At 45.0% G+C, this 26,360-nt stretch overlaps 1 protein-coding gene across 5 annotated transcripts in view; it reads left to right on the top strand.

Annotated features, from left to right (window-relative positions):
• ablim3 (actin binding LIM protein family, member 3) overlaps positions 1 to 26,114 on the top strand; it is a 38,816-nt gene extending 12,702 nt beyond the window's left edge. The window contains exons 3-23 of one of the 5 annotated variants that reach the window (XM_068584123.1): positions 5,057 to 5,240; positions 8,548 to 8,663; positions 10,875 to 11,001; positions 11,163 to 11,256; positions 15,028 to 15,115; positions 15,220 to 15,278; positions 15,380 to 15,451; positions 16,847 to 17,008; positions 17,874 to 17,903; positions 18,039 to 18,162; positions 18,755 to 18,850; positions 19,140 to 19,190; positions 21,534 to 21,650; positions 21,864 to 21,934; positions 22,153 to 22,321; positions 23,398 to 23,427; positions 23,770 to 23,825; positions 24,050 to 24,116; positions 24,223 to 24,233; positions 24,364 to 24,444; positions 24,881 to 26,114. In XM_068584123.1, the coding sequence (XP_068440224.1) occupies positions 5,057 to 5,240; positions 8,548 to 8,663; positions 10,875 to 11,001; positions 11,163 to 11,256; positions 15,028 to 15,115; positions 15,220 to 15,278; positions 15,380 to 15,451; positions 16,847 to 17,008; positions 17,874 to 17,903; positions 18,039 to 18,162; positions 18,755 to 18,850; positions 19,140 to 19,190; positions 21,534 to 21,650; positions 21,864 to 21,934; positions 22,153 to 22,321; positions 23,398 to 23,427; positions 23,770 to 23,825; positions 24,050 to 24,116; positions 24,223 to 24,233; positions 24,364 to 24,444; positions 24,881 to 24,994 (1,919 nt within the window). In that variant the 3' untranslated portion in view covers positions 24,995 to 26,114. Of the gene's footprint in view, positions 1 to 5,056; positions 5,241 to 8,547; positions 8,664 to 10,874; positions 11,002 to 11,162; positions 11,257 to 15,027; positions 15,116 to 15,219; positions 15,279 to 15,379; positions 15,452 to 16,846; positions 17,009 to 17,873; positions 17,904 to 18,038; positions 18,163 to 18,754; positions 18,851 to 19,139; positions 19,191 to 21,515; positions 21,651 to 21,863; positions 21,935 to 22,152; positions 22,322 to 23,397; positions 23,428 to 23,769; positions 23,826 to 24,049; positions 24,117 to 24,222; positions 24,234 to 24,363; positions 24,445 to 24,880 lie in introns of all 5 variants that reach the window. The other 4 variants (XM_068584153.1, XM_068584138.1, XM_068584130.1 and 1 more) reach the window with 4 other exon arrangements.
• Positions 26,115 to 26,360: the final 246 nt, after the last annotated feature.

Here is a 26,360-nt window from a genome sequence, read left to right as displayed (position 1 = left end):
GCGACTACTGGATGGACAGCCATCACATTGTGTACAGACACTCGTGGTCCCCACAGCATAACGCCCACTGACTTTGGCGATGGCCTCACTTTTCTTCTAGCGCCATCATGGGGTTGACATTTTCAGTCATGGGTGAAATATCCTAACAGTGAAGTGGGCTGCCATGTCATCTGGTACAGATACTATAGCAGCTACTGTATATGATTTCTCTAATTCAGTGAAATATATCAACTTGTTGGATTGACTTCTTTTCTTTAGTGATCCCTGACCTTTTTTTCTAGTACCATCAGCAAGTTGACATTTGGTCTGGAGTGAAATGTCTTTCGTACAGACATTCATGTGCCCCCAGAGGATCAATTATACTCGCTTTTGTCATCTCCTGACTCTTCATCTTGTGCCATCATTAGGTTGCTAATATAAAATAGTGCCATGGTAAACTCCAGGAGGTTAACATTATCATTGTGGGCATTGTGATGAAAGCGCTATGCCAGAGCACAGCCTCACAAAGCTGCTAGTGTGTTTGTCGACTTTTGTTTCACTCTGCTTCCTGTCCGTCCGACTGCCTCCTCTCCCACCCTGGGATTTGGCACAACTTAAGAAAAACGCGTTATTTACTCTTGAAGTGTTTCCTCCTGTCAGAGGGGCAGAGGAGCCCGGGGCCCACGTTGGTAGCACAGATGTGGGGGAGAATATGTGAGTACCTCCCTTCCCAACTTGTCACTAGCTGCCCCATTGCATATATGCCTCTCTGCTTCACTTTTGCTGTCCTATTTTGGAGAAGAAAAAAAAACATATTTTAGCATAATTGACAGCTAAAACAATTTGAATGTGCAGCGTGTCTACTTTCAAGGCATGTCCATTTTAATAATAGCACATAATAAAGACCTAACAGTAGTATCATGAGCTCAGGGAAGAGTCACAGTGAGAGAATTTGGGGGGAGTAGGGAAAGAAGAGAGACTCTGTGAAACAAAGGGAAGGGTGCATGTCGTTCTGTAGCGAGAAAAAGAGGGTGCAAATTGAGATGAAGTGGAGACCTTGTGCTCAGTGCCACAAAGCTTTGGAAGCAGTCTTTAAACAGAAAGACGGAGAAAGAGGAGGGGAAGAGGCAGGGTTGTCGGCACTATTTTCGGGTTCCGGCCCGGGCCGACTTTGAGAAGGGAATTTTAATTGCGTCTGTTGGCTGGAGATAAATACCCAATCACGCGGACCCCCTGTGGGTGCCTAATCAGCGTGGTTCTAATGACCACAGCTGCAGACGCCGGCCTACACGCTAGCCTCTAATCACTAGACTTATGATCTAGAATGCTACCCTCCTGCATTGCCAAAAAGAGAAATATGGAGAGAAGCAGCATCTTTGGGTTTTTCCTCATTAGAGCGCCACTCAGGGAAAGATCATAAAATGGGCAACTAGATGAAATTAAGTCTTTGATGTCGTCTTGCAAAGCTGATTATGTTTGGCTTAGGAAGCTGTTTGATGAGAAACCTGACTGTGTCTCCGTAAAATAATACAAAGTTTTCATACGAACAAAATGTTTTATTCACTTGGGAATCGGGAATTCGACATGATTATGATTTTCCACTCACAGTGCGTGCGCTTTCCCACAAGTAGCAACAGTATGAGTTCACAAAGGCCACTCGTAGGACAGTGAGACAGACCAGGGTGCTTCTGCGTTGGTTGTGTTGGGCTGTTAATTTTATGGGTTGGTGTCCCCACCATGTGGAGCTTGTAACCAAAAGCCTTTCTTCCCCAAAGCCAAGCTGAGCCACGTCTCTGCGGCAGCAGAGACACCAAGCTCTGGCCTTTACTCCACCCACTGTGCTGGCAACTACAACATGCAAGCAGTTAAACTGAGGGATAAAATGAGAGAGCTCGCAAAAAGTAAAGGGACTGCCTGCCAGTCAAGTGGGCTGTAAACATGGAGGCTCTAATACGGTGGTTTGAAAAATGGTCCAACGTCTAAAAGTTGCGTTTTCCTTTGAGTCCATCGAGGTGCCTGTAAACAGGTGTGTGTGTATGAACGATCCATTGAAGGGAAGACAGTAGTTAAAGCAACAATCTGAATGTGAACTAACATCCTTTTATTATTTACGTATGGTGCCTTTAATCATTTCGTTTTTGTCAAGTTTAAGCAAAAACTTGTTTGTAATGTGTCAGTATTTTTTCGCCAGCACAGGAGGTTTTTCAAACTGATTTGAGGTTATCGTCACTGAAAGCATTTGGCATTCGCAGCCACCAGTTCAACCACAACAAAAACAAATGTGCCACCACCACCAGTACCACATCATTCAGACTCGGGGACCTAGCTGTCTCTAGGGCAACTGTGGAAGGTTTACGTCTCCTATGGCAACTGAGGAAGGGGGATGTCCTCTGCGAGGCATCCAGCCAATCGTCCAGTCAGAAGAAAACAATATGATTAGCCGGAGCAGGTGAACCGTCCAATCCAGTCGGAGCAGATTCAGTCTGCCGGCTGTGATTTGGTCAGGCGTCCATATGCTAATGTAGTGCATTAGGCTAATTGAGCCAATTCCAGTCGTTTGAAAATCAATCCGGGTGCAGATTGAAAAGCAAATCATTTTGAAAGAGAGCTGGAGGGAGGGAGAAAAAAAAAGAGAAAATAGTGCCATTGAACCTAACTACAATTTCATTTTAGAAGATTCAAAATATGGACCATTTTCGAGACACAATGATATGTTTTCCGCGGCGAAGAGTTGAGTCGATTGAGTGGAAATATTTTCTCCCCCATTCCCCTCTTTTCCATGAAGGCATCAGATAGCCTGTGATTTGGGTTTCTGGTAAGTCTGGTTTACTTTTTGAAGGCCTTGTTCAGTGGTTCTGGAAATGTGGTTTGCACATGCACATGCAAAACACACACACACACTCACACACTTATAGTTTTACCAGGTTATTCAAAAACGTAGCTCTGGTTTGGCCCATGCATCCCCTTCCTTCATCCTTTCCTCCCTTCCTCTGCACTTCTGCGGACGCCTTACCTTCATACCAATGGCCTGTCGCAATGATAAAGATCCATCATCCTATCTCACCAATACACATTGTCCCATTTCATCATCCTATCACGGCATACGCACGGTGCCATCTCATCGGGGATGGATTTATGTGTTTCCATCCTCCTGTGGGAGCCGAGATTGTTTTGTTTTTAAGTGAGGGCCCATTGATCTTTTATTACACCATTAAGTCAATACGCTCCACTCATAAAGAGCTTGAGATTAAATGAACCCCTTTGAAGGGTTTATGTGCACGTGTGTGTGTCTGTGAACTTTCAGCCTGCCAGCACACACTGACAACTGGTGGCTATATGGAGCCACATTTAGCCTGTATCAGCTATCGTCTCTCTGGTATGGCTAAGATTTAGCCATTTATTAGCAGCATGCTGTTGGTATTCAAGGCAATTCATTCAGTGATGCTTTGTTGAGTTTACAGCGTTAACTGCTTTATTTACTGCAGCACAGTCCATCTGTATTCACTGGCATTGTGCTGCAAGCTGTTTTCAGCATTGTCAGTTGGACCTGATATCGTCAACCTCACGATTTGCAGTTTTTCCACATGGATTCATTTTCAATTTTTTCATGCTGTGATAATGGTCAAGGTTTGGCTAAAAAAAGCATGACTTCATGGGTAATAAATAGGATTTCTTCCACAGAAAAAAAGCCTACTACAGTCAAATCGAGTGCACATTTCAGGAAAGAACTTGATCAAAGCATTTGAGATATTTTTAAATACATATAATTTTGGTCAAACAGTAGTTGAGGCTGTGTCCAGGTTAGTCGCCTCTCTCTGCTGTCTGGCTTTTAATGTCTTGAGCGTCTCCCAGTAGTTGGTGCTTAAAGCCCCTAATCTTGTTTCCAATTCATGACCCGTTTCCCATGAGCTGCAGACTTCTTAGACAGCTGTTTCTACACTTCCTGTATCTGTTCCTCATGTCTTAGGAAGTCCATTCAGGTACAGAGTATTGTGTTTGACCTCCTACTGTCCTGTAGCAGACCTTCTGTAGGAGTAAGGACTCAGCTTTGGTGCTTAGAGCACCCAGATAGCTCACCAGTTAGCTCACTAGGTAGCGCACCAGGTAGCGCACAATGTTGCTCACCAGATTGCTCACCAGATAGCTCACCAGGTACCTCACAGGTAGCTCACTTACAGCCGTTAGATGAGATGATACCACTCTCATCATGATGATACCACTCTCAACATTATCTTGATGTAAGTTTCAGGTAATTTTTATGACAAAATTTTTTGAAAATGGTGATTTCTTATATTTTTTAGAATGTAAGTACATCATGCATGAGTAAATCTGGATTTGTTTGTATATGACCTTGATCAGGGCCATGTCAGGTCATAGTTTTTTCCCCCCAGCTCGAGGTTACAATAACCGGCAACTCTTCCTGTTGGTGAACCGCATAGAAGAGAAACCAGAGACCATGACCACAGCCACTGATCTGAGAAAACGCCTTTCAGCTATACTATTACATCCGCTGGAATTCACTCTCACTTACATGGCAGCTTACATTGTCTACTTACATACACACATACGCAAACTGAGCACTCACCTCGTGCATACACAGCAAATGATTTCGGTGCCTTCCCTATTGGTATTTAATGAGTCTGCAGTAGTTCTAATGATGCCAGGAGCTTGCGGTCTCGAGCCTGGTCTCCGTCTTCACGTTGTTTAGCACAAAATGACTTTTCAGCTGATTATATCATTATATTCCCATCAGAGCAAATTGGCTCACCACTGTCTGGAGCGGAATAACTTCCCGAGCAGTCATGTGTGAAGACAAACATACACGGGCCACAAACGAGCACAGATGCTCACACAAACAGGTAGAAAGGAGGGTCGCTTGGAGTGAACCACATTCTCATTGTGATCGAATATAACGCAAAAAAAAAACAAACAAGGAAAAACATAGACAAGTAGCGCTTGTGAAACATTTGTTTGAACATCTGATCTAAAGAGCCCATGACATCCACACCTTAGTGGATATGCAATAGTGCTTTTGAGTGTGTTGATTTTCCCCCTCTCTCTCTCTCTCTCTCCACAGTGTGTAACTGTGATCTGGCACGATCCGGCTTCTTCCAGAAGAAGGGCGAGTACATCTGCACGGCAGACTATCAGCGTCTGTACGGCACTCGCTGCGACCGCTGCGACAGCTTCATCACCGGCGAGGTGGTCTCCGCTCTGGGACGCACGTACCACCCCAAGTGCTTTGTCTGCAGTGTCTGCAGGTAGATGCACGCTCGCATGCGGACACCACCGCCCACACGCTGTGTATACACGCTTACAGTCGTACTTAGTACAGCTACAGTATTGCCCTGGAGTTGTGTTTCTGGCAAAAGTAAGTCTAATATTCATTCTACGTTTAGCTTTGTTTTGGTCTCCACCAACCCCATCCATAAAACATCTACGTTCACCAAAAAGCTGCTGTCTGTCAGTATGAATCCATATGAACTTGTCAAGCGATATTAGCTATCTTTGCTTTATGGTACTGAGCTTTAAATACTTTATTCATATTATCAACTTGGGAAATGAATCGTTGAATGTGGAAGCAAAAAATTGGTTTGTTTTTCCATCTGGCAACCTAAGCATTTCTATGGCCATCCAGCAAATGTATAAGTGTAGTTTTCACTCTCCGTATACTTCTGTTGAGATTTCCATCAACTTCTCATGGAAAGTGAATGTCTCGTTAGCTGCTAAATGTACCACTGTGTTCAGCAGCAATTTGTTAACTTAGTCTGTCTGCAGTTTGGTGCCAAACTGGGTTTTTTTAGAGCGTTGTGCTTAAAACAGAGTGAGAGAGTAAAAATACAGACCGTACATCCAGAACAATGAGCTGAAAAAAGTAAAAACAAAAAGCTCCACTGAGTTGATTCATTATTCTGTTTGTTTTCTTATGACATGCAAAACATCATACAGTAATTCCATCCGTCATTATTACATCATTATCAATTAGTAAAGCTTCAGGATGCAGGATTATAAAAACAAAAATCTGGTGATTTTCTCCATTAACCGACACGGTGATATTTTCCAAAAGAATGATGACATCACAATACGTATTGATATTACGATGTATGATAAAGGACCTTATTGCTAACTGCTAGTACTCATTTACCCATGTTACTCCAGGAAAAGTATGACTGTTTTCTGCCTTATGACCATGCAATCTGTCCTAAAAGGTGCTACACAAGTTGCCTCTTTCGCGATAATAAAATAATAAGGTAACTCAATTCTTTATGGGGGCTATGATTAATACCATTCAGCTCATGATTCAGTTGTATCTCGGCTGCTGAATGTCAATAAATGTCTGATTGGAAAGCTCCAGCGGACTTGTGTTTTGCGTAGTCGAGACACGAAAAGCTGACCCGGTGTTTCAAGTAAAAATAGGTCATCTCTCGTCTGACCTCCATCAGCGTTTGTGTCAAGCTTCCTCCAGAACAAAGTAACTCTCCTCCTTTTTATTTCACCGTTTCACTCTTCGCAGTCCCTCTCCCTTTCTCTTGCTCTCCCATGCCCCATTCTTAAAAAAGTCCCTTCTCATGGTTTGTTTTGCTCTATTTTGCTCCGTTACAATGCTTACATAAGTGTGATCTTCCTCCACCTCCCTCCAGGAGAGTCGTGTTTGACAGTTGTTGTGTATCTGCTTGACATTGGCTGATCAACATGCGGTCATGCCCAGCAGCCCTGGGCGGAAAAAAAACACAACTGAACTGACACCAACTGGCCGGAGACAGTCAGTGGAGCAGTTCTGGCAGTGACGGGAATATGTGTGTGTGTGTGTGTGTGTGTGTGTGTGTGTGTGTGTGTGTGTGTGTGTGTGTGTACAACTGGAGTAAACTGGAAGAGACAGAAAGATGCCGAAGGGTGACTCTCTTCTTTCCTGCTCCGTCTGCCCTCTGTCACATTGCTCACAATTCTTTCTCGTACCTTCTCATTTCCCCTCCTCCTCCTTCTCCTCTTCCTCATCTTCCTCCTCCTCCTCATCTTCATGCTCTAAATCACCATACTTATCACGTCGTCTTCCCTTATGTCGTCATCATTATCCCTCTCTTTTCTCTTGGTCATCCCGGCCCCTGCGCTAATGAAGGCAGATTACAAGTTGCCCTGCTCCGTCCTGATGTTTTTTTAAAAAGCAGCCGTGATCAAAGCCGGAGGGCATATTGCTAAAGCCAGAAATAGCTTTACTTCTGTGGCCAATTTTAGGGGGAAAAAAAGAGAAGGAAAAAAAAAAACATGCATTAAATATGTAAACAGAGTACATTTTTAAAGCGCGGAGAAAGGCTGACAAGGCAAGAGTGTCTTGAGGGACTGAGAGCAACTCACAGGTAAAGACAAGGTCAACTACAGAGTTACACACTCTACTGCACAATCGCTGCGTTTCTTTGACTGTAGACTGGCATATCTAACACACATGCACGAGTTAGCCCGTCGCACTTGAAAGTGGATACAGACACAAACATGGAACACCGGCTTCATGTGCCAAATACAAACTCCTCTGTCCGTATTCTCTCACACACACACACACACTTACATTTAGACCGCTACAATTGTAAAATAGCTCCCACACTTTCTGGGGCTCACATCCTCAACAGCGGTGTGTACATGTTGCACAAGCATTAATACATGCTTGGCTCTGTACAGCTCTAAGTGCGTACATGGATGTACTACACTCTGGATGTGTGTGTGCGTGTGTGTGCGTGTGTGTGTGTGTGTGAGCTCGGGTGGAGACTCCAGCCTCCCCTCTGGGTCTTGGCCCCAGCTCCAGGCTTCGGCGGGGGAGTAAAAGGATTACTGCCGTCTATGTCTTTTAAACAGCCTTCCCTAAGCCTTTTAGCCCCCCATTCATCCTCATATCCTCTCCAGTCATAACGAAATCAATCTGTCTCCACAAAAATGCCACATAGGAGGAAAAAGAGAGAGGAAAAGAAAAGAGCTCTATCACGATGTGGTAAATTTCATTTCAAGACGCTGCTTTGCTGTCGTGTACCCCGCTCGTTTGCTCCTGCCTGTATTCGCTCTTCCAAATCTCCGTTTAGCGCTGAAGCGTGGAAATAAACTGTGACCTGGCGGCACCAGCTGTGTAGGGAGGGAGCGAGGCAGAGCGCAAACGGGGCGGACAGTTTGAGAGAGAAAGAGGCGGTGGGGATCAGTATGCACTCCACACAGTCCCCCTAATAAGTTTTCATTCTCCCTGAGAGAGACAGTTTCCCCTTTAGAAGCCTGTGGCAGCGTCACATTAGCGCCTCTTTATTCACAGAGCAGCCAGGTGCTCATGCAACAATCAACGTCCTATTAACCCCGTCGCCTCAACAGTTGGGAAATGTATTGTCGGGTTCATCGAGGATGTCGGACTGTATTTCGCTCGCGTCAGCGGGATTGCGGCCTGTCTGTCACCCAATCAGGCCTCTGCCAACACTCATTTGTTATTTCCCCGGCGTGCTCTTGGGTGTAATGTAAAACACACAGAATCACTGCAGGCATTTGCATCTCCTATTGTGTGCTTGTTTTCTAATTCTCTCTCTCTCTCTCTCTTCGAAGTAAACCCTTCCCCATCGGAGACAGAGTGACGTTCAGCGGGAAGGACTGCGTGTGCCAGCAGTGCTCCCGCACACTCGTCAAGCCAAATGAACCGATCAAGATCCACGGGCCCAGCCGTAAGTCCGGCGTCCGCCTCGCTCTGTCCGATCTGTTTAGGGGCCACCAGGCCCTGCTCAGCGCTGACTCTAATGCGATGTGTCCACGAGGCCCATTTAGCCCATTTAGCTAATCAAGTATCTGTCAAATCAGTGGTCCGACCTGTCGCGCTGATCCGCCAGCTGAGAATTATGCAACACAAACAGACACATCATTCATTCATTACTGTCAACGCTGAACGGGCGGAGAATAGCGGATTTCATGTTACAGTCACCATGCACTTGGCACACATTCCCACATAAGCATTTAATGTGCCGATTCCACGTGGTGTCAGAGCAGTATATGTGGGAGGAGTGCATGGCCCTCACCCTTTCAAAATGAAGCAGGAAAGACGATAACTTATGATGCCACATCAGAGCAATAGTGATTGATAGTGAATCATTTGTTAAGTGTGGCACGCAGACAGCAGGCTGCCGCTCTCTAGCTGTGCAGTAATAACAGATGGTGGAGAGGCAGTGAATAACTGTCCTCCCCACATCGCTCCATTCAGGAGAATGAAATCCAAACGGCTCCCCAGGTACGTGTTCATCACTCCGTCTTATGAGGCGGCAGGCTACGAGACGGGACACAGAGTGCAGGCACTAAATGTAACGCACTGCCTTTTACAGCCTGTTCCTCCATCAGTTTGATATTTAAGAAATGCAAATATATGCTCCGTGTGCCAAAGTGGTAAAAATCCATTTAGAGAGGACACAATGGTTATTTTAGGAGAAAAAAAATGCTCAGAAAGCAACGTTGTGGCCGATTCCAGGCATAAGGGTGGAGGGTTGAGTTGTAAGTTTACCTACATTTGTCAACTATAACTGACCGCACGATCAAATGTTGGACCGACTGTATGTGCGACTCATGAATCTGCAGCCTCTGAGAACAGCCGCGTCATCGCTGGCGCTGTTTGTTATGCACGGCCGTTCACAATAAATCACCTGAAAAACGACGAGTGCCGTGACTGAGAGAGAGGGAGTACTTAGGTGTGGAGTATTTCAGGAGAGTAGAAAAGGGAGAGGAAGGATGCCACCCAAATTGTTGAATAGCTATTTACAGACCGTGAGATAGAATCATAAAAGAGTGTGAGTTATAGTCCCCAAGACGTTAAAACATGGAAAGTAAAAGTTGTTTCACAAAAAAAACTGCAGAAATGCATTAACAGTGAAGAGGCCGTTTTCTTTACCCGTCACTCAGGGTGAATTTCTAAATCTATAACGATTTCATGTCACAAGCTCCGGTGCCTATATTTTTAGACGTTTAATACCAATTTCATTCTTTGGCTATAGAAAGAAAAGCTGAATCATGACTCAGCTGTGCACAGTCACTGTCTGGGTTTGGATTCCTGGCCCTGTATGGACTCGGCACCGTCGCCACCTAATGACAGTCGAGATTAATTTGGACTGCAGAATCCTAACTCAATACACTGCAGTTTTTTTTTGGGACTGCGAAACACAGTTTGTCTTGGCTGACAGGGCCGAGTGGGGCGGTTCCCATGTGACTCCTGACTCCTCTCATGGGAGGAGGGATAGACGGGTGAGGGGGGGGGGCAGCAGACCGGGGTCAGAAAAAGTTACCCTTGGCCAAACGTCTTCCAAATGGAAACAAATGGAGCGCTGACCTTTTTTTTTCCTCCAGCTTTTTGTCACTCTGCAACCAATGCGTCGTTTGTATCCTCGGCGCTGCCCTGCTTCTCTCTCGCCCTGTTAGCAGTGGTCAAACCCACTGGCTGTGGAGTCCTAACTGCAATATTACAGTCTGCGGGCACACAGTGTGCCGGTGTTGGCGTGAGAGGGAGAAACGGACAGACATGTCTTGTGTGAGGGGGGTGGTTTATGCACCTGTTTTGGCCCCGAGGCTACTTCAGTGAGTCTTGCTTCCTGCCTTCCTGCATTCAATCATGTTTAACAGTGCTTACGGTTGAGAGAACAAGCCTCAGAGCTCCGCAATAACCCTTTTATACGGCTATTGATTAAGAAGGTGGCTGTGCAAAAAGGGGCAGAGAAATACACTCGTGAGCACAGTGTGTGTTTAAAGACGTGCAATTAAACCGTGGCTCCTTTTATCTCTTCCTTTTAATTCTTCTCCTCTCTCTCTCTCTCTCTCTCTCTCTCTCTCTCCCTCTCTCCACTTCTTTCCTCCTGTCTGCTTCCTCCTTTTCCCCACTCTCACACACTACCCTTCTCCAGACTGCGCTGGGTGTAGAGCCGAGATCAAGCAGGGTCAGTCCCTCCTGGCTTTGGAGAAACAGTGGCACGTCAGCTGCTTCAGATGTCGGACCTGCAACATGGTCCTCACGGGAGAGTACATCAGCAAGTGAGTGTGTGTGAAGAGAGCCTCAAGATCTCCTGAGCGTGTGATTCCTGTGCTTTGAGACATACGAGTGGACACGCTGGCTCTTTCGCATCTCTCGCGGCAAAACTGTGCATTTAACACTCTCCAGCGGGTTTGCCTTTCTCATCCTCTTTCTGTTGCAGGGACGGAGTGCCGTACTGTGAGGCGGATTACCACGCCCAGTACGGGGTGAAATGCGAGACCTGCAGCCGCTACATCAGCGGAAGGGTTCTGGAGGTGAGAACGGGACCAGGATCAAGCGCGGGACGTTGTTCACAGTTGTTCGGCGAGTCGAGGCAGAATTGCGGGATTTTTGCGCAGAATTCTTCAGTGACATAGAAATCCAAATTGGGAGCGTTATCAGAGTCGAGCAGTTGCATTTCATCCTCGTCTCCGTTTAAGCCCCGCTGTGCTTTAGGGAGTGAGCGACTTAAGATCGGCGGGTGATAAACGATGTTGTGCTGCTCTCCTCAGCCAAAACAAATTCAGCTGCAGTGCGTGAGCGTGGTCAAACATCGGCGCACATCCACTTTTCTCACGTTTACTTATGGAAGCCTACCTGCGCTAACGGGAAGCAACAATCTCGATTGAGTCGTGAGCTACGTGTCAGGCGTTGAGAGAGAAAAAGGGAGTCATAAAAAGATCAGAGGGTAAAGAGTGAAGGTGAAAAGAGGTGAGGAGGAAAGACCCAGACAGCAAATTCAGCAGTGATAGAAATGTGGGCTTCGCACGCTCTTATACGCTGGAGCACTTTTCAAAAGAGATGCAGGAAGGAGTCAACCGGGGCGAAAGGAAAGAAGAGCAGAGGAGAAGGAGCCGAGGCGGACAGAGCAAGACAGAGGTGATGGGAAAATAATGAAAGTGATCATGTGCACATGCTAATTAAGGGTTTTGGAGTCTCCGGGGGGCGTCTCTTGTCTGTCGGGACCTAAGGAAAGGGAGCAAGACTTTGTCGGACAAATGCACACACACACACACACACACGCACACACACACACACACACACACACGGGGCGTTGTTGTCCCTGTGCTCCTTTGCTTGTCAGTTTGGCTGGTGTAAAGTGTTTTGTTCCTGACTGTCAGCCTCTCTGAGCTATTTATAGACACGGGGACATGTCAGCCTTTATCTGTGAGTCTCTCTCTCTGTCTCTCTCTCTCTGTCTCTCTCTCTCTCTCTCTCTCTCTCTCCGCTCGATCAGCCTGCACGCATGACATTCATTCCTGTCAAATTTTGATTTCTTAATGATTTGCTTCATTAAGAAATGATTAGACTCATATAATATAGAATCACAGATCCAAGAAGTAACTCCCCAAACGCAACCGTTTTTTTTTTTATTTAGGACACCAATTACAGATGCTTTTCATCTGGTTGTCTGTCAGTGTGGCCCCTAATTTAAATGGTGTTTTAGTTTTTGAAACAAAAGGTTAGGCTACTTTACTTGTACCCGGAGGAAAGCATCCATCTCGACACACATTACCACAACGCAGACAACGAGACAAACATGATGATAATCACACACAAAGCTACAGATCGGTGCATTGTTGTAATTATAATTTGTTCACCTGCGTGATGGCTGCTGGAACAAAGCTTTGTTCTACACCGCGGCGCTAAATACTTCTGTCGAAGGGAGAAACTGAAACTCCCCGTGCAAAGGATGGGAGTCGCCCTTTAAAATGGAGCCGGTTATCCGTTGTAACTGTTTGGTGCAGGGACTTTGGGCTGTGACTCATCAATCAGCCTGCTAGACCATTTAACAATCTGATGCAGAGAGTTTCTGTTCTTTAAAGGCGGATTTCCAAACCATGACACCAAAGAAATAGATAAAATTGATTAAATAAAAACGCACGATAAAATAAGGTCATGTGGAAGTAGGACAGTTTCCTTAAACAAAACAAACTCTGGCAAAAACAAACCCTTCTTGCACACAGGCGGCTTCAGTTTGCTTCAAAGTTCAGTTTTGAGTCGATAATTGTCTGGAGATATTTGTAAGATTGCACACATTCTACTGTCTGACCCTTAATGGAGATGTTTCATGTGTGCGTGCATGTTTTCTATTCTAAAATCAATGATCACGTCTTTGGTTTTAGATATGTTTAGTTGCAGATATGACTCCTCACGCCACTTCACAGATGTCACGGATGACCGGACCGTGGCTGGTCTCATTGTCCTGGAGCCAACTCACAATAACAGAATCCTCTGCGTACTTTAAAATGGTCCTATTATCATACCCGCTCTGACACATATTTGTGTAGAGGATGAATAAAAGGGGGAAAACCACACATCCTTGTGGGGAGCCAGCGGGAGGATCAGTTAAAAAGTCAAAAATCCAACGCACGAGATTATGATTTAAGTCAAAATCTTGAAAAGTGTTAGTTAAAGGGGGGAAAAGTCAAGAAAATGTTAAAGGAAAATGGGGTAGCCGGTTTTTTTTTACCAAAAATGTGGCCACTGCGACTCTATGGATGGAGACGAATTAAATCGAAAGCTTGACTCTGAATCCAACTGAAGGAAAAGCCAGAAATTAGCATGCGGATACGTTTGAATAAGACTTTACATTTAAACAGTAATGTTCATTTTAGTTTTTAATTCTTCCCCAATAATGTTATACGCACCGTGAATGGTCTCCCAATGTTTTGTCTGGTTTTTGTTAGGGTTCTAGTTCTCGTCTACGAAAAGTAACGTTGGACATGAAACAATAAGTGATCTACTTACCTGTAAGTAAAGTAACATTTCATTATAATGTTGCTGGAGTCTGAGGGATCTTTGAGATCAGGCTGGTTCCACAGAGCCCTTCTCAGTCCCACTTCCCACAGCCAGTGGTTGTTACTTTTAATGAGTCGTTTAGAATAGATGGAGAAGGGAAGAAAAAAAAGACAGGAAGCGGAAGAAAGAGGAACATAAAACCTCCTTTCTTTGGTTTCACCGCTTTCCTTTTCCTTCCGTCCTCTGTGTTTCGGTTTGCCAATAAATATAGCAGCCTGTAAATGCCACCGGAGAGAATGGGGGCCTCATTCGAAATGGAAACAGCAGTTTCTAAATTGATACCGTACGACCAGAGGCAGTGAGCGCCCCGTTGCTCGGAAAGCACGGGACCTCGATGCTGCATCGTCTCCTGGCTTTCCTTTCAGAGTAACTTGAGACAGACAAGGAGAGCAGAGATTGGTTAAAACGCCTCTGAGATACGATCAGTAGACTGAAAAGAGGGGGTGGGGGGGGGGGGGGGGCAGTCGATCCAGCAGAAAATGACATAATACCCACACACGCTGGGTGAGCTCCGATGAAACAGTCCAGGTCTCCTCGACACCGGCCACATGTCAGGGGTGCTTCTATAAATAGAAATGCTCTTAACGGTGTGTCAGAGGGGACGGGACGGGGGCCACACCTCGGCCGTCGGCCCTGTGGAGACACATTTGATGACCATCAGGACCGTGAACTGGCCTGATGGTCAGGGACGGAGACGGCACGGTGACATCACACTGCATCATTTTCAGGTGTCCACGTTGGGATGTTTTCCCTCGGGGCGCTTTCTACGTCCAAGGACATGTATCCCACTCTTATGTCCTTCACTTACATGGCCACCTACTTCCCTCTGTGTCTCTGTCTCGCTCACACACACACACACACACACACACACACACACACACACACACACTCCAACACTTCATGTGACTAACCTACAGGGATCTTTGTTCTAATTATGGCATGGAGGATGATGGGTGGTGGCTATCATGTGAGATGTGTACGCTGATGATGAACTGCAGGCTATGCTACCATGTCTCAGCACATTATGATGGCGGTATATTGGTGGTCGGGTGACGTACAGGAGAAAACATATGGCGATAATGACCTGCTCATTCATCGATTAGCCCTCGCGCCGTGAAACGCTTATGGTGATCATTTATGTCCAGTCACACCTCTTCTTCTTCTTCTTCTTCTTCTTCTTCTTCTTCTTCTTCTTCTTCTTCTTCTTCTTCTTCTTCTTCCCTGTCCTCCTCGCCCTCTCACAGGCTGGAGGGAAGCACTATCATCCGACCTGCGCTCGATGCTCCCGCTGTAACACGATGTTCAAAGAGGGAGAGGAAATGTACCTGACAGGTGAAACTCGATGCCGACACATGGGGAGCGCTTGCCCCGCGTGGCGTACGGGAGCATCCCGGCGCCAATCTGTCTTCTCTTCTTCTTCTCTCCCTCTTCTGCAGGAGGTCAGGTGTGGCACCCATTATGCAAGCAGGCAGCGAGGGCAGAGAGGAGACTCAGGGTGAGACCGAGTTTGAAATGGAAATGTGAAGATGAAATGAAAACTGCCATTTCCTCAACTTCTCCTTTTTTGTGTGTTCTTTGTCTGTTTGTAACTCACAGCATAGACGTCTGTCGGAGGCCTCCATCTCTCCACCGGGCTCCTCCATAGGCTCTCCCAGTAGGGTTATATGTGTGAGTAGCCTAAAACTTTGAAGCTTTAAGTCTTTTACAGCTGCCAACGCCCCCGAGCTTACCCTGAAAGCACAATTTACACACTAGAAGCACAAGCACTATACCCACAGGCTTGAATGGTTAAGCGTCAACCTGAGAGGCTGCTCACTCCCTTGGCCTGTTCGCTTGTGTGTGTCCTCGTGATGTGGCAGAAGTTTAAAAAAAAAAGAAGAGAGGAAATAAGCTCAGTAGGTCCAAACAGGGATGAATTTGAATGAAAACCCCCAAAAACTTTTTGCTTTCCCAGCCATGTGACCACAGCGACGGCAGTGTCAGGTGATCCGGCACTTTGGTCCAAAATCTAATTCTCAAGAGCTATTTAGTTATCAAACATCAAGTGAAATATATTAATAAGATGGATTGGGTCCAATTTTTATGAAGACGACTGGTCCCGAGATAATGTATCCTGTCACATTGTGATTTCCCAACTTTTCTGCAGAGCCTACAGGAGGTCAATATGTTTTACTGAAATATCAAAACAACTACTATTTGATAAATGACCAGGAAATTTGACCTCAGTACTGTGCCTATATGTACCTCACAGAGCCACGAGCATGTGGACTCTCTAGGTTGCTTAGCAAGTCACTTGTAGGCAGAATATTGTCCACAAGAAAGGGAAGGAAATTCTCAAAAACTCAAGCCACGTTAAAGAAATGCTTAAATGTAACCGAGGCATTTAAAATAATTGAATATATTTCAAGCAAATTCATCCCAGTTTTGAACTGAACACAGGTTTGAATGCGCCAAATCAGTCTTCCCTCTATGCTATATAGAGCGAGAGAGACGAGTTGGTGGACCTACCAGGTTTATGTGGAGAATGGCAGTCTGCCGGGTGCTGCTGCATATCCGTAGTATTCGCATGTCGAGACATGTCTGCATGCAAGCAAGAGTCACCGCTCTCTCTGCTAAGCCCTGCACTCGTCTCATAATCAATGACCTTTCTGTTTAAGGTGATGGATGAGGGAGAAGTGCAGTGTAAGCACGCTTGTCGTCCATACTGTCTCCTCTCTCTCTCTTTCTCTCTCTCTCTCTAGCTGTCCTTGCTCCCTCTTCTCTTTTTCTTTCACATGCTGAGCTCCTGAAGGTCAACAACTTACACCGCTGTCAGGTCCTGCAGTGTACATGTGTGCTTTTGATGAGCGTGCACACGCGTGCGAGCGCGCGCGTGCATGCATGTGTGTGCTTCATCAGCTCTTTTTCACCCACCTCACCCCTGCATGATCGGCTCACTGGTGCGTCACTGGTGCAGTTTCCATTCTACTTTGTAACTGTGCGTTTGTCCATGTGGTTGATGTTGGGTCTTGTTGCTGTTGTCTCTGTCTTTGGTGGGTGTATGTGTGTGTGTCCTCTCTCCAGGCCAGAGTGGAGAATCAGTTCCTACATTATAAGGACCTAGCTGCCCTGCCAAAGGTCAAGGCCATATACGAGGTCCAACAGCCAGACCTCATATCCTCCTCTTACCAGCCGTACCACAGATACACCTCTGATGACAGGCTAGAAACTTACAGCTATGGGGAGGTACTACTGCCACACACTCCGGGCCAAACTTAGCTTTGGCCTCATCGTCGGTCTGTTTTCAGGAGAAACACTTTTAAATTGAGCTTTGCTGATAAGAAATGTCTTCATTGCACTTATATAGTATTTATTTATAGGCATCAATATTTTTTTTTCTCGTTTTTACCACCAAAAATGAATTTTATTTGGTAAAGTGTGATTCAGAAATTGGAAATTGTAGTTGAACATTGGAATTTAGGTTTTCCTTTCTTTTTTTTACTTAGAAGAACAGTTTCTTTTTTTGAGATGACGATAAAAAATATATTTTTGGACCAAACTTTTAAAAATCTTGGAAATGTTCAGTGAAATTTGATTAAAATGTATTTGTTTGTAGCATCTTATTTGAAGTTATGGTATATTTTACAACTTGCCTGGCTCTTTCCAAAGTTTATTCAATCAACCTCACAGCACGTATAAAGCTCACTCACCAAGCCAAACCAAGAATTAGTTCCGACAAACCACAGCTTGACATTTTTACATTTCGGCTGGTGTATGAATAAAACAACAGATGTATGAATAGTTCATTAGTGAGCTTTAAACAGACACAAGAGTGGTATCCATCTTCTTATCCGACGTCACAGGAATACAAATAAGCTCAGATCCAAAAAATGCCTAAAACTATTCCTTTAATTGACATTGAAATGTAATAAATAATAATGGTCATCACTTTGTCCCATGCAGAAACCCCCACCAGTCACCCATGTAGGATGAAACACAGCACATAGATTGAACTTGAGAACGTGTGGTCCTGCAAATACATGATATACGATATCTTGTTCTGGTTTCAACAATATAAATGCTCACTCTTCTCTCTCCACTGATTCTCCAGTCACTCGGGACACTCTCTCCCTATTCTCAGGTAAGCGCTCTTCCTAGCAGAGCACTTAACAGTTTAAAAAAAAGGTTGACTGTCCTCGTTTTGAGTTGCTTGTCTCCTCGTTGACCCCTCGCTCTTTTTGTTCACCTCTACCTCGTATCCCCTCTCTCTTTTCAGGACTACGACAGCCTGGATATAAAGCAGAGGCGGTGCTCCAGTCCAGGTTATATTGACTCGCCAACGTACAGTCGCCAAGGCATGTCACCCATCATGCCTCGCTCTCCGCAGCACTATGGCTATGGTGAGTCAGATGCTATTCACTCCTAGTCGTCTGCTTATAAACTCAGAGTTTGATATCAGTATGCTGTTTGTTTGTTTTTTAACATTTGGGTAGGATTCTCCTGAAGTTATCTCGTTTAAAGGAGTAGTATACGAGAGGATCGAGGCCGCGCTCATGCGCGTCGGTCCAGCGTGTCGACACAGTCAACGGCCAGTTAGCCTAGCTTAGCACTGCGTAATGAGTGGAGCTTCAGGGAGCGACGGCTAAGTTAAGCTAACCGACTTCTGGTGTCAAAAGATAAACAGATTCACCGCCTTAGGGCAGAATCTCTTTCACTTCACTCCAGCATAGTTGTTTGACTATCTCATACGCTGCAGTTGCTCCTTGGCTGTCATTTCATTCAACTCTTACACATGTGCATTGACACTGTAATTACTGTCATAGGACGACAAGTCAATAACCTTTGTCATTACACAAGTGGAATGGTTATCCAATGTCACTTTGTAACTTGAATGAACGCCGTTTGGTTTTCCTCTGCATGGATGAGACTTGCGTTGAGGCCTTCCTTCATTCTCACGTTTCCTTTGCTGTGATTGGCTGTGGCTGGCTGCAGGCTCTGAGAGTGGCAGGAGTTCACCTTATTACGGCCAAGAGGAGCGGTCAAGCACACCCACCACAAACCAGCCCCCTAAACATTTTCATGTACCAGGTAGGATTCCCCATCTCCTCATTGCACTACTCACAATCTCATAGATGTTTTACTCCGCGGGGGGAAGATTTCATCAGCTTTTACTCACCGATGCAAGTCCTTCATTTTAAGTTCACCGACCAGATTTTGTGGAAAATGTGACCCAAGTCGTATTTTGTAACCAATTTGAAAAAAAAAACACCCCTTGTACTTCCACCTCGTCCCCGCCGATCACCCCGATAGGGACTCACATCCTCGCCTCCTTCACTCCCCTACGTTTCACCTCTCCATCTCCTCTTTCTCTCCTCAGCCACAGGGGACCCCAACCTCTACAAGAAGCCTCCCATCTATACGAGAACGGGTACAGTGCAGTTAGCCACGCCTTAGCCTGCCTGTCCTCCTGTCAGTTTAGTCCTGCTGTGTTTGAGTACTCGATGTAGATGTTTTTGCTGACGTATTGATGTTATTAATGAGTGATTAATATTGATGCTCCGGTCGTCACGCAGAACAAAGCCACCAGTAACACAAAGATTGACTCTGAGCTTCAAAATGCACAAACGGAAATAGAGTTTGACTTGTATAGCTCTTTTTTTTTCAAAATTAGACTCATTGCATTTGTAATTGGCTGAATGCAGAAGAGCAGAAGAGCAACGTTTTTCCATGTGCATGCCGCTAACACGTGCCAGCTCCTGCAGCACGACTGGTTCTTGTCGGCTAAGGGGCTGGAATAGACCCTGAATGAAGTGAAGGTTGCTCAGGCGTGACAAGTGTTGAGTACATGGGACTCTGAGGACACACAAGTCACCAGAATAGAAGGGAACAATGGAATAAAGCACAGAGAGAGGAAAAAAAACTGTATTATAACTCATTTATATTTGTCACGGAGACCCAGACTGGCCTAGTTAACCGGTGGTCAGTGTGTGATTTAAGTAGGCGTTGCTGTAATTGTAAACGGGTTGAATACAAGGACAGCTGTTTTTATGGTGGAAAAACTCAACGAGTATGTGAGAGGGAGGTCTGATTTCTTAATAGTGTGGCTCAATGTTGTCATTCAATCAAGTCACGCAGCAACGCGGTTAGCTCAAGATGCTATTTTTGCCTTTTATTACAAGTCATTACGCTGAAATGCACGACAGCCATCCTTCACACGTCACATTGGAAAATGCTTTTCAGCTGACGATCACAAGACTTAAGACCTCCTGATGGAGGATAGATGATCTTTTTCGTCCTGCATGTTCTTCCGTACTGTGTGTGGTGGTATCCGTAGTAAACTGTGTCGACCCCTGCGTGTTTAGACACTTTCCCCCTTCTATGTTTCTCAGTCGTAATCAGTACATCGCAGGCCATGATGTTTCCACAACACATGTTTGCCGATAGAGAAAGGAAAAAAAAAACGTAAAGCTTGCCTTGTTAGAATACAGAAGAATCTGCACACTCATCTGTCACATTGATCCTTTTCCTACTTTATGTCTTCCTTAACAGCTATTGATTATTATTCTCTCTTGTTTCAGCACTTAACAGGATTGACGTATATTCATAGCCACAACAGACACATGTGATGTTGCTGTGCGCATCAAAAGCCTGTTATGTACTACTCAGTACTACCTATATATATATATATATATATATATATATAAATATACGATCCCTGTTTTTTGGCATTGTGCCTGTTCTCCACATTGCTAGCAAAGCTCTCACATTGTCACACCTCCCTCCGATGGGGATCCTCCAATAATGTTTCCCTTTTCCTTTCACCTCTTTTTTTTTATTGCATCCAATCCTTTTTATTCACTTCCCTCCACCCTTCTGCTTCACTTTTCCCCGGTGACCTTGCCACTGTAAGTACCACTCTCCACTCGCTCTTTCACTCACTGTCGGTAGATAGATAGTGCATTATGTCTGTCGTGTGTGTCCAGTTCCTGTCTTCATGTATTGGTGCTCCCATGTCAATTCTGTACAGCCAGACTTCCTCTGACAGAAGGTCAAATCTGCGGGGGGGGGGGGGGGGGGGTGCGTGTGTGTGTGTGTGTGTGTGTGTGTGTGTCGTGGAGCTGGAAGTGTGTGTCCAAAAGATGAGAACGTCTGCCATCAGTGTCACATGCATCATGTGTATAGGAATTCAATGGATCATGGATCTGGGCCGGCACGGCTAATGACAAACTGAGTGAAGAGCGATGTATCCGACATTACACTGCATGTCACATCCATTGACTCCCATTGACTGTGCCTTAGTGCAGAGTGGCATCGATATCATGGCCTCACGCCATGAATGAAGCGGCTGTGTGCCGCAGGCTGAGCAGTAACTGAACTCACTTGAATGCTGGTTATTTTATGCTGGATATGGATCTCCTCTGACAGGGATGCAGGATATGATGACCTCGAATGTGAAGTGCACAGGCTGTAAATCCTCGTGTTATCCATTCATTCGTTGACATTTTCCTACCTTGAAGGGATAGTTTAACATTTTGGGAAATAGTTTACTCACAGTCTTGTCAAAATGAGACACCACTCTCAAAACCTGTATTCAATTTGAAGCTGGAGCCAGGAGACGGTTAACTTCGCTATAGGCTCAGCATTAAAAGGGTCATCAACCTATTTCCCAAAACGTCAAACTATTTCTTTTAACATATAGACCACCTACTGTGGTTCTGTTTTTCTCTCTCCTAACCGATCCATTCCTTCACAGACAATCATGTGGACGCAGCCACCAAAAGCAGGACCAGCGAGGACATCCTCAGATCCTCCAGACTGTCCACCTACTCCCCTGAGCCATACAGCCAGTCCGAGGCTGACTACTACCCTTACACCAGCTCCCCCAGGGGTACGGCACGCTGTCATTTCACTGAGTTCAGAATGGCAAGCGGCGTAGTAAGCTGCATTGTTTTGATTTTTTTTCCGCTGGACCAAACACAGACATAGAAGTGCGGTTCCTTTGGTAACCGTGTTGTCATATTTATTCACTCACCCACTTCGCTCCACAATGAGCTCTTTATACACGTAAGGGGAATCTCTTTTATCTGTTTTTGTCTCGCAGCCTATCGGGTACCGAGAAGACGCTTCTCGACAGGAGGAGATGAAGAGAGTTGGAGTCCCGGTCTTCAAAGAGTAAGAGCTTCGTTATTTTTCTTTCTCTCTTTCTTCAACATTTGGTTGAAGAAAGTCTCCTCCTCACGAAACACCCATGAATAATGCTCTTCTTATGGTATGGTGCCTGTTCACTGTCCTCCTGTTATTCACTTGCTTCATTCACTGTACATTAAATTAGCAGTTTTCTCTGACGCCTCTTCCCCCCCCCCCCTGACTCTTTGGTTGCTCCCCCTCAGATCGGGAGTGGCATCGGGAGGTTGATCCTAAAGGAGGAGATGAAAGCAAGATCTGGTTCCTATGACAACGACCCCTGGGGCAGTGCGAGGAATTCTCGTAGTGGGAGCAAGGAAACACTCAACACTACAGGCTACGGCACCACGGCGTACAACAACACTGTCAACGGATGTAAGGATCCACCCTGCCCCCCCACACCCCACCCACCCATCCCTCCAACACCTCACACACCCCTATGCATCCCCCTCTTTGTCTCTCTGTTCCTGCAAGTTCAAGCCTGTGCACGCCACGTCTTTGTCCCTCCCAGCGTTACCGTGTGCGCTGCCGCGGCGGCTTTTTTTTTTTATGAGCCCTCGATATCCGCTGTCATCTGGGTTTGGAGTGACGGCAGTGAGGTTGCGGCTGCAGGTCAGAGAGGGTCATGGCTGCTGCAGGCGTTATACAGAGATGAAAAGATAACGGAACAGCTGCTGCCGGCCTGCCACAGGTTCAGCAGATGTGGCCTGTCACTGTTGTGAGGATACCTGATCGCACCGAGCCTGTACATTTGAAGCTACCGGGAGACGAGTGTTCAACCAGGTGCGACAGATGTGACAAAGCCGGATCTGAAGCGACCGGAAGAGTTTGTTTTAGCTCTGCTGGTCGCACAGCGCATTGGGACATTCAGACACCAGTCTGTCTCCATCACTCTCCATAACTCTCCACCCCTCTATCGGTCCATCTCTCCGTGTGTCTCCCTCAGCCTCTCGCTCTCACAGCTGGTGTCCCATAGCCTGGTTTATTTATGAGCAGTAAAATCTCTCATTAAAGCGTTTTCTCCGATGGGAGGGGACACAACTGAACGGGACTCTGCTGGCTCCGGTTGAAAGGCAACAAAAGGCTTGTAACCATACAAGCTGTGTTTCGCGATTAGACGGTGAAGCGTGCGGCGTGTCTTTGTGCTCGTATGTTGTTTTTACATTTTTTATTTATCCCCTTCTTCTTGGAACCAGTCCTGCCTGGCCTATTTCTGCCTTATTGCCCCTTTGATGTTGTGTGTTCTTTCCAGGGCTTGATTGGTACCCAACTTGCTCCTTTTCTCTTTTTTTTTATGTTGTAACTCTAACTAGACAGATAGCTGTCAAATCTCAAGAGCAATTCCCCCTGAATATTTTTGAGAAGAATAATCAACATTCATGCTGCAGCATTAGCGTTTTGTGTGCAATAATAGAGACACCTTGTAACTGTGTGATCTCTTTTGTTCCCAGCTCCAAGATCTCAATACAGTGCTGATAACGGTGAGTTTTTCAATAACAACACCACCTCAGTTCTGGGTTTTTAAAAAGTAGTGTTGTTTTTTTTGAATGTAGATTTTGAATTAATATTTGCAATGGATCATAAATGATGTGTTTGCGCTGCATTCAGTGACCTTACAGCAACAAAGCTCCAGTATTATGGGCACACATCTGGAACTGTACGATTGCTTTGTGGTTAGTCAGGAGCGCCATCTTCTGGCACTGACCTGGCACCGATCGTACCCTTCCAAAGTTTCAAATAAAAAGAAGAAAATAATAGGAAATTGAAGAAACTGTTTGGCTTAACTACAGTAATATTTTTTTTTACTGCTTTCTTTGTTTTAGATTTTGTTTGTAAGTCCGCCTCGCTACCAGGATACGGACGCAACGGCATCCAGAGGGTGAGACCACAGTGAACAACATTGTGATTAGCTGTATTATTTAGCTTATCTTGGACGGGTCTGACGGGTCTGACATCTGATAAGGCATCTGTTGACAATTATAAAATTAACAGTAACTTTGAGGCACTGGAATTGAGTTTGGTCAGGACTGTGTCCATGTCTCAGACTTAATCTATGCCAGTATCTTTATATGTTTAAGTCGCTGTTCCTCTCGTCACCTGCAGCCTCAGAGTGCCGACTGCTACCAGTATCAGTATGACAGTGGCAGTGAGGTCAATTGGGGAAGCAGAGGTAATTTAATGCAAAACACCGACCACTTATTAGAGTGAAGCAATTCATTTTAATGTTGTTGTTTTTTTTCTATTTCACTGACTTACATTCATTTCTTCCCTCTCAGCAGAATACAAGGTAAGGTTTTAAATAAATCACTTGAATAATTTGCTCCATGTGAGCTAGCCTGTGTGTTGAATAATCCCAGAGTTATTGTAAACTAAGCGTCCAAAGTTTGATGACACATGCTGCCTCTTGCCCTCTGCAGATTTACCCCTATGAGGCGCTCATTGTCACCACTAGGGGTCGCAACAGGCTGCCCAAAGATGCAGACAGAGCCAGACTGGAGGTGAGTTATGAATGGGCCATAAGGACAGCTGTGCTGGGAATAAGTTGCCTCTGGTCTAGTTAAAAAACAGGCGTGTGTGGCGGTGGGCATGCAGCAGAAGAGACTCTGTGAAACACGAGCAAATCTATTCTCAGGATTTTAAACAATATATTAATTGAAATGTTTACTTAAAATTTGTGTCAATTGTATCGGTTGTGTATTTCTGTTTCAAAATGCATTCTTTTAAATTTATTCATATAGGTGTTTTTTGCCTAAAAAAAAATACTTTTGTTTAAAAATGAATGTCTTCTTGTCAATATACCCGTGATGTCCTCAATGGCAGTTAAGGCCAAGTTATAAAGAATAGTACATTATAGGAATTAGTTGAATGGGCACTTTAAAAATGACAGGTATAAAGTGGTAACTGTGTGTCATCTCTATGTCCTTCTGTTCTCAGCGTCACTTGTCCCCAGAGGAGTTCCTGCAAGTGTTTGGCATGACTGTGGAGGATTTTGACCGGCTGGCTCTGTGGAAGAGAAATGACCTCAAGAAGCAGGCCCGACTGTTTTAGTAACTTACGGACGTTCGTTGAAAACGACCATCAACGGAACGAGAGACCTGTAGGAAGTGAAGAAAGAGATCTTAAGACTTCTGCTCCGTTTCACTGCCATGGCTGAGAACCTGTTTGAGATCTCCTCATATGACGAACCAAATTCTGGTCCCACCAGAGATACAGAGGGAAAGGCCACACAGACGTTATGCACAGATGGACAGAAGAACTGTGGCTGTCAGTGCAACTGTGGCAGTTTGCTGGAGTGATGTGTAAGCAATAGAGAGTGTAGTACATTAGTGATGTGCTGTTCTTAAGCCTGACGGACGGAGGAAGGCATCATGTGGGGATGACCGTGACCAGAGCCGCAGCACTAAAACATAAAGAGGAGAATTTTGGCTTTGCCTTATTTGTTATGCTCTCTTAGTTATGAGTGTGCAGCACCAGCAATCTGAATGAGTAGAATGTAGATACTGTATATCATTTATGACACTTTATCAGTGGGAATGATTAGATGAGAAAAATGAGTGAGTGAGCATACAGCATCACTTTGCTTTGGTTTATAAGGATGCATTTTGTTTACCTGTTCCCTGTTTTTGCTCTGGCACCTGAAATACCATCTCCCTCTGGTTTACACCCATATAGAACAAAACATGTAACAATCGGAGGTGGACACAACTTGTTTTTCTTTTTTTTTTCCCAATTGTATGCGTGACCTTGCTGATTTGTGTGCAAATTAAAACCAAAGTGAGAATGCAGATATACAGATTAGCAGATCACTTCCATGTAATGTTCTGGTTAAATAGTTAAAGGTCACCGATAGATGCAGTTTACTGTGCAGCTGTCTCGTAAAAAGGATGTGCAATTCAGTAGATTAAATAGATAACGGACGCACATGATTCCTTCTGCTCCATGTGTTCCAGCTCATTGCAATAGAAAGATGACTACATGTTTTAGGAAAAGGACTCGTCATCCGTACATTTACTGACATTTATTGATTCTCTTTTAGAATGATAATCCAATAATTTTGTAGCTACAGAGATTATATTCACTCACAATGAAACACTCTGCAAGGTATTTAACACAAACTGGTGAAGATCCAGGGTTGTTGAAGACTTTACTTCCTTTGAATACTGTTCATTTTGTCACTAAAAATTAAACTTGAAACAAATGCAGTCTCTTTATTACAATAATAATAATAATGTGTGGTAAGGAACCACTTGTGAATCTTTTTTTAAAGGAATTGTTCGACATTTTGCGAGTAACACGACGCGTATTGTGTTGAAGGGGGAAGCTAGCCCAGCACCGATAAACGAAAACAACCGAAGCGTAAAGAGTTGACGAACTTCGGCCATTTTTCGGCCTACAAAACCAGTGGAGAGAGACT

Source organism: Clinocottus analis, unplaced genomic scaffold (genome assembly GCF_023055335.1).
Source record: "Clinocottus analis isolate CAN_PGR_092001 unplaced genomic scaffold, fCliAna1.0.p SCAF_10, whole genome shotgun sequence".
In the NCBI taxonomy this organism is placed as follows: domain Eukaryota; kingdom Metazoa; phylum Chordata; class Actinopteri; order Perciformes; family Cottidae; genus Clinocottus; species Clinocottus analis.
The sequence above is the reverse complement of the archived record's forward strand: the minus strand, read 5'-3'. Positions and strand labels throughout refer to the sequence as shown.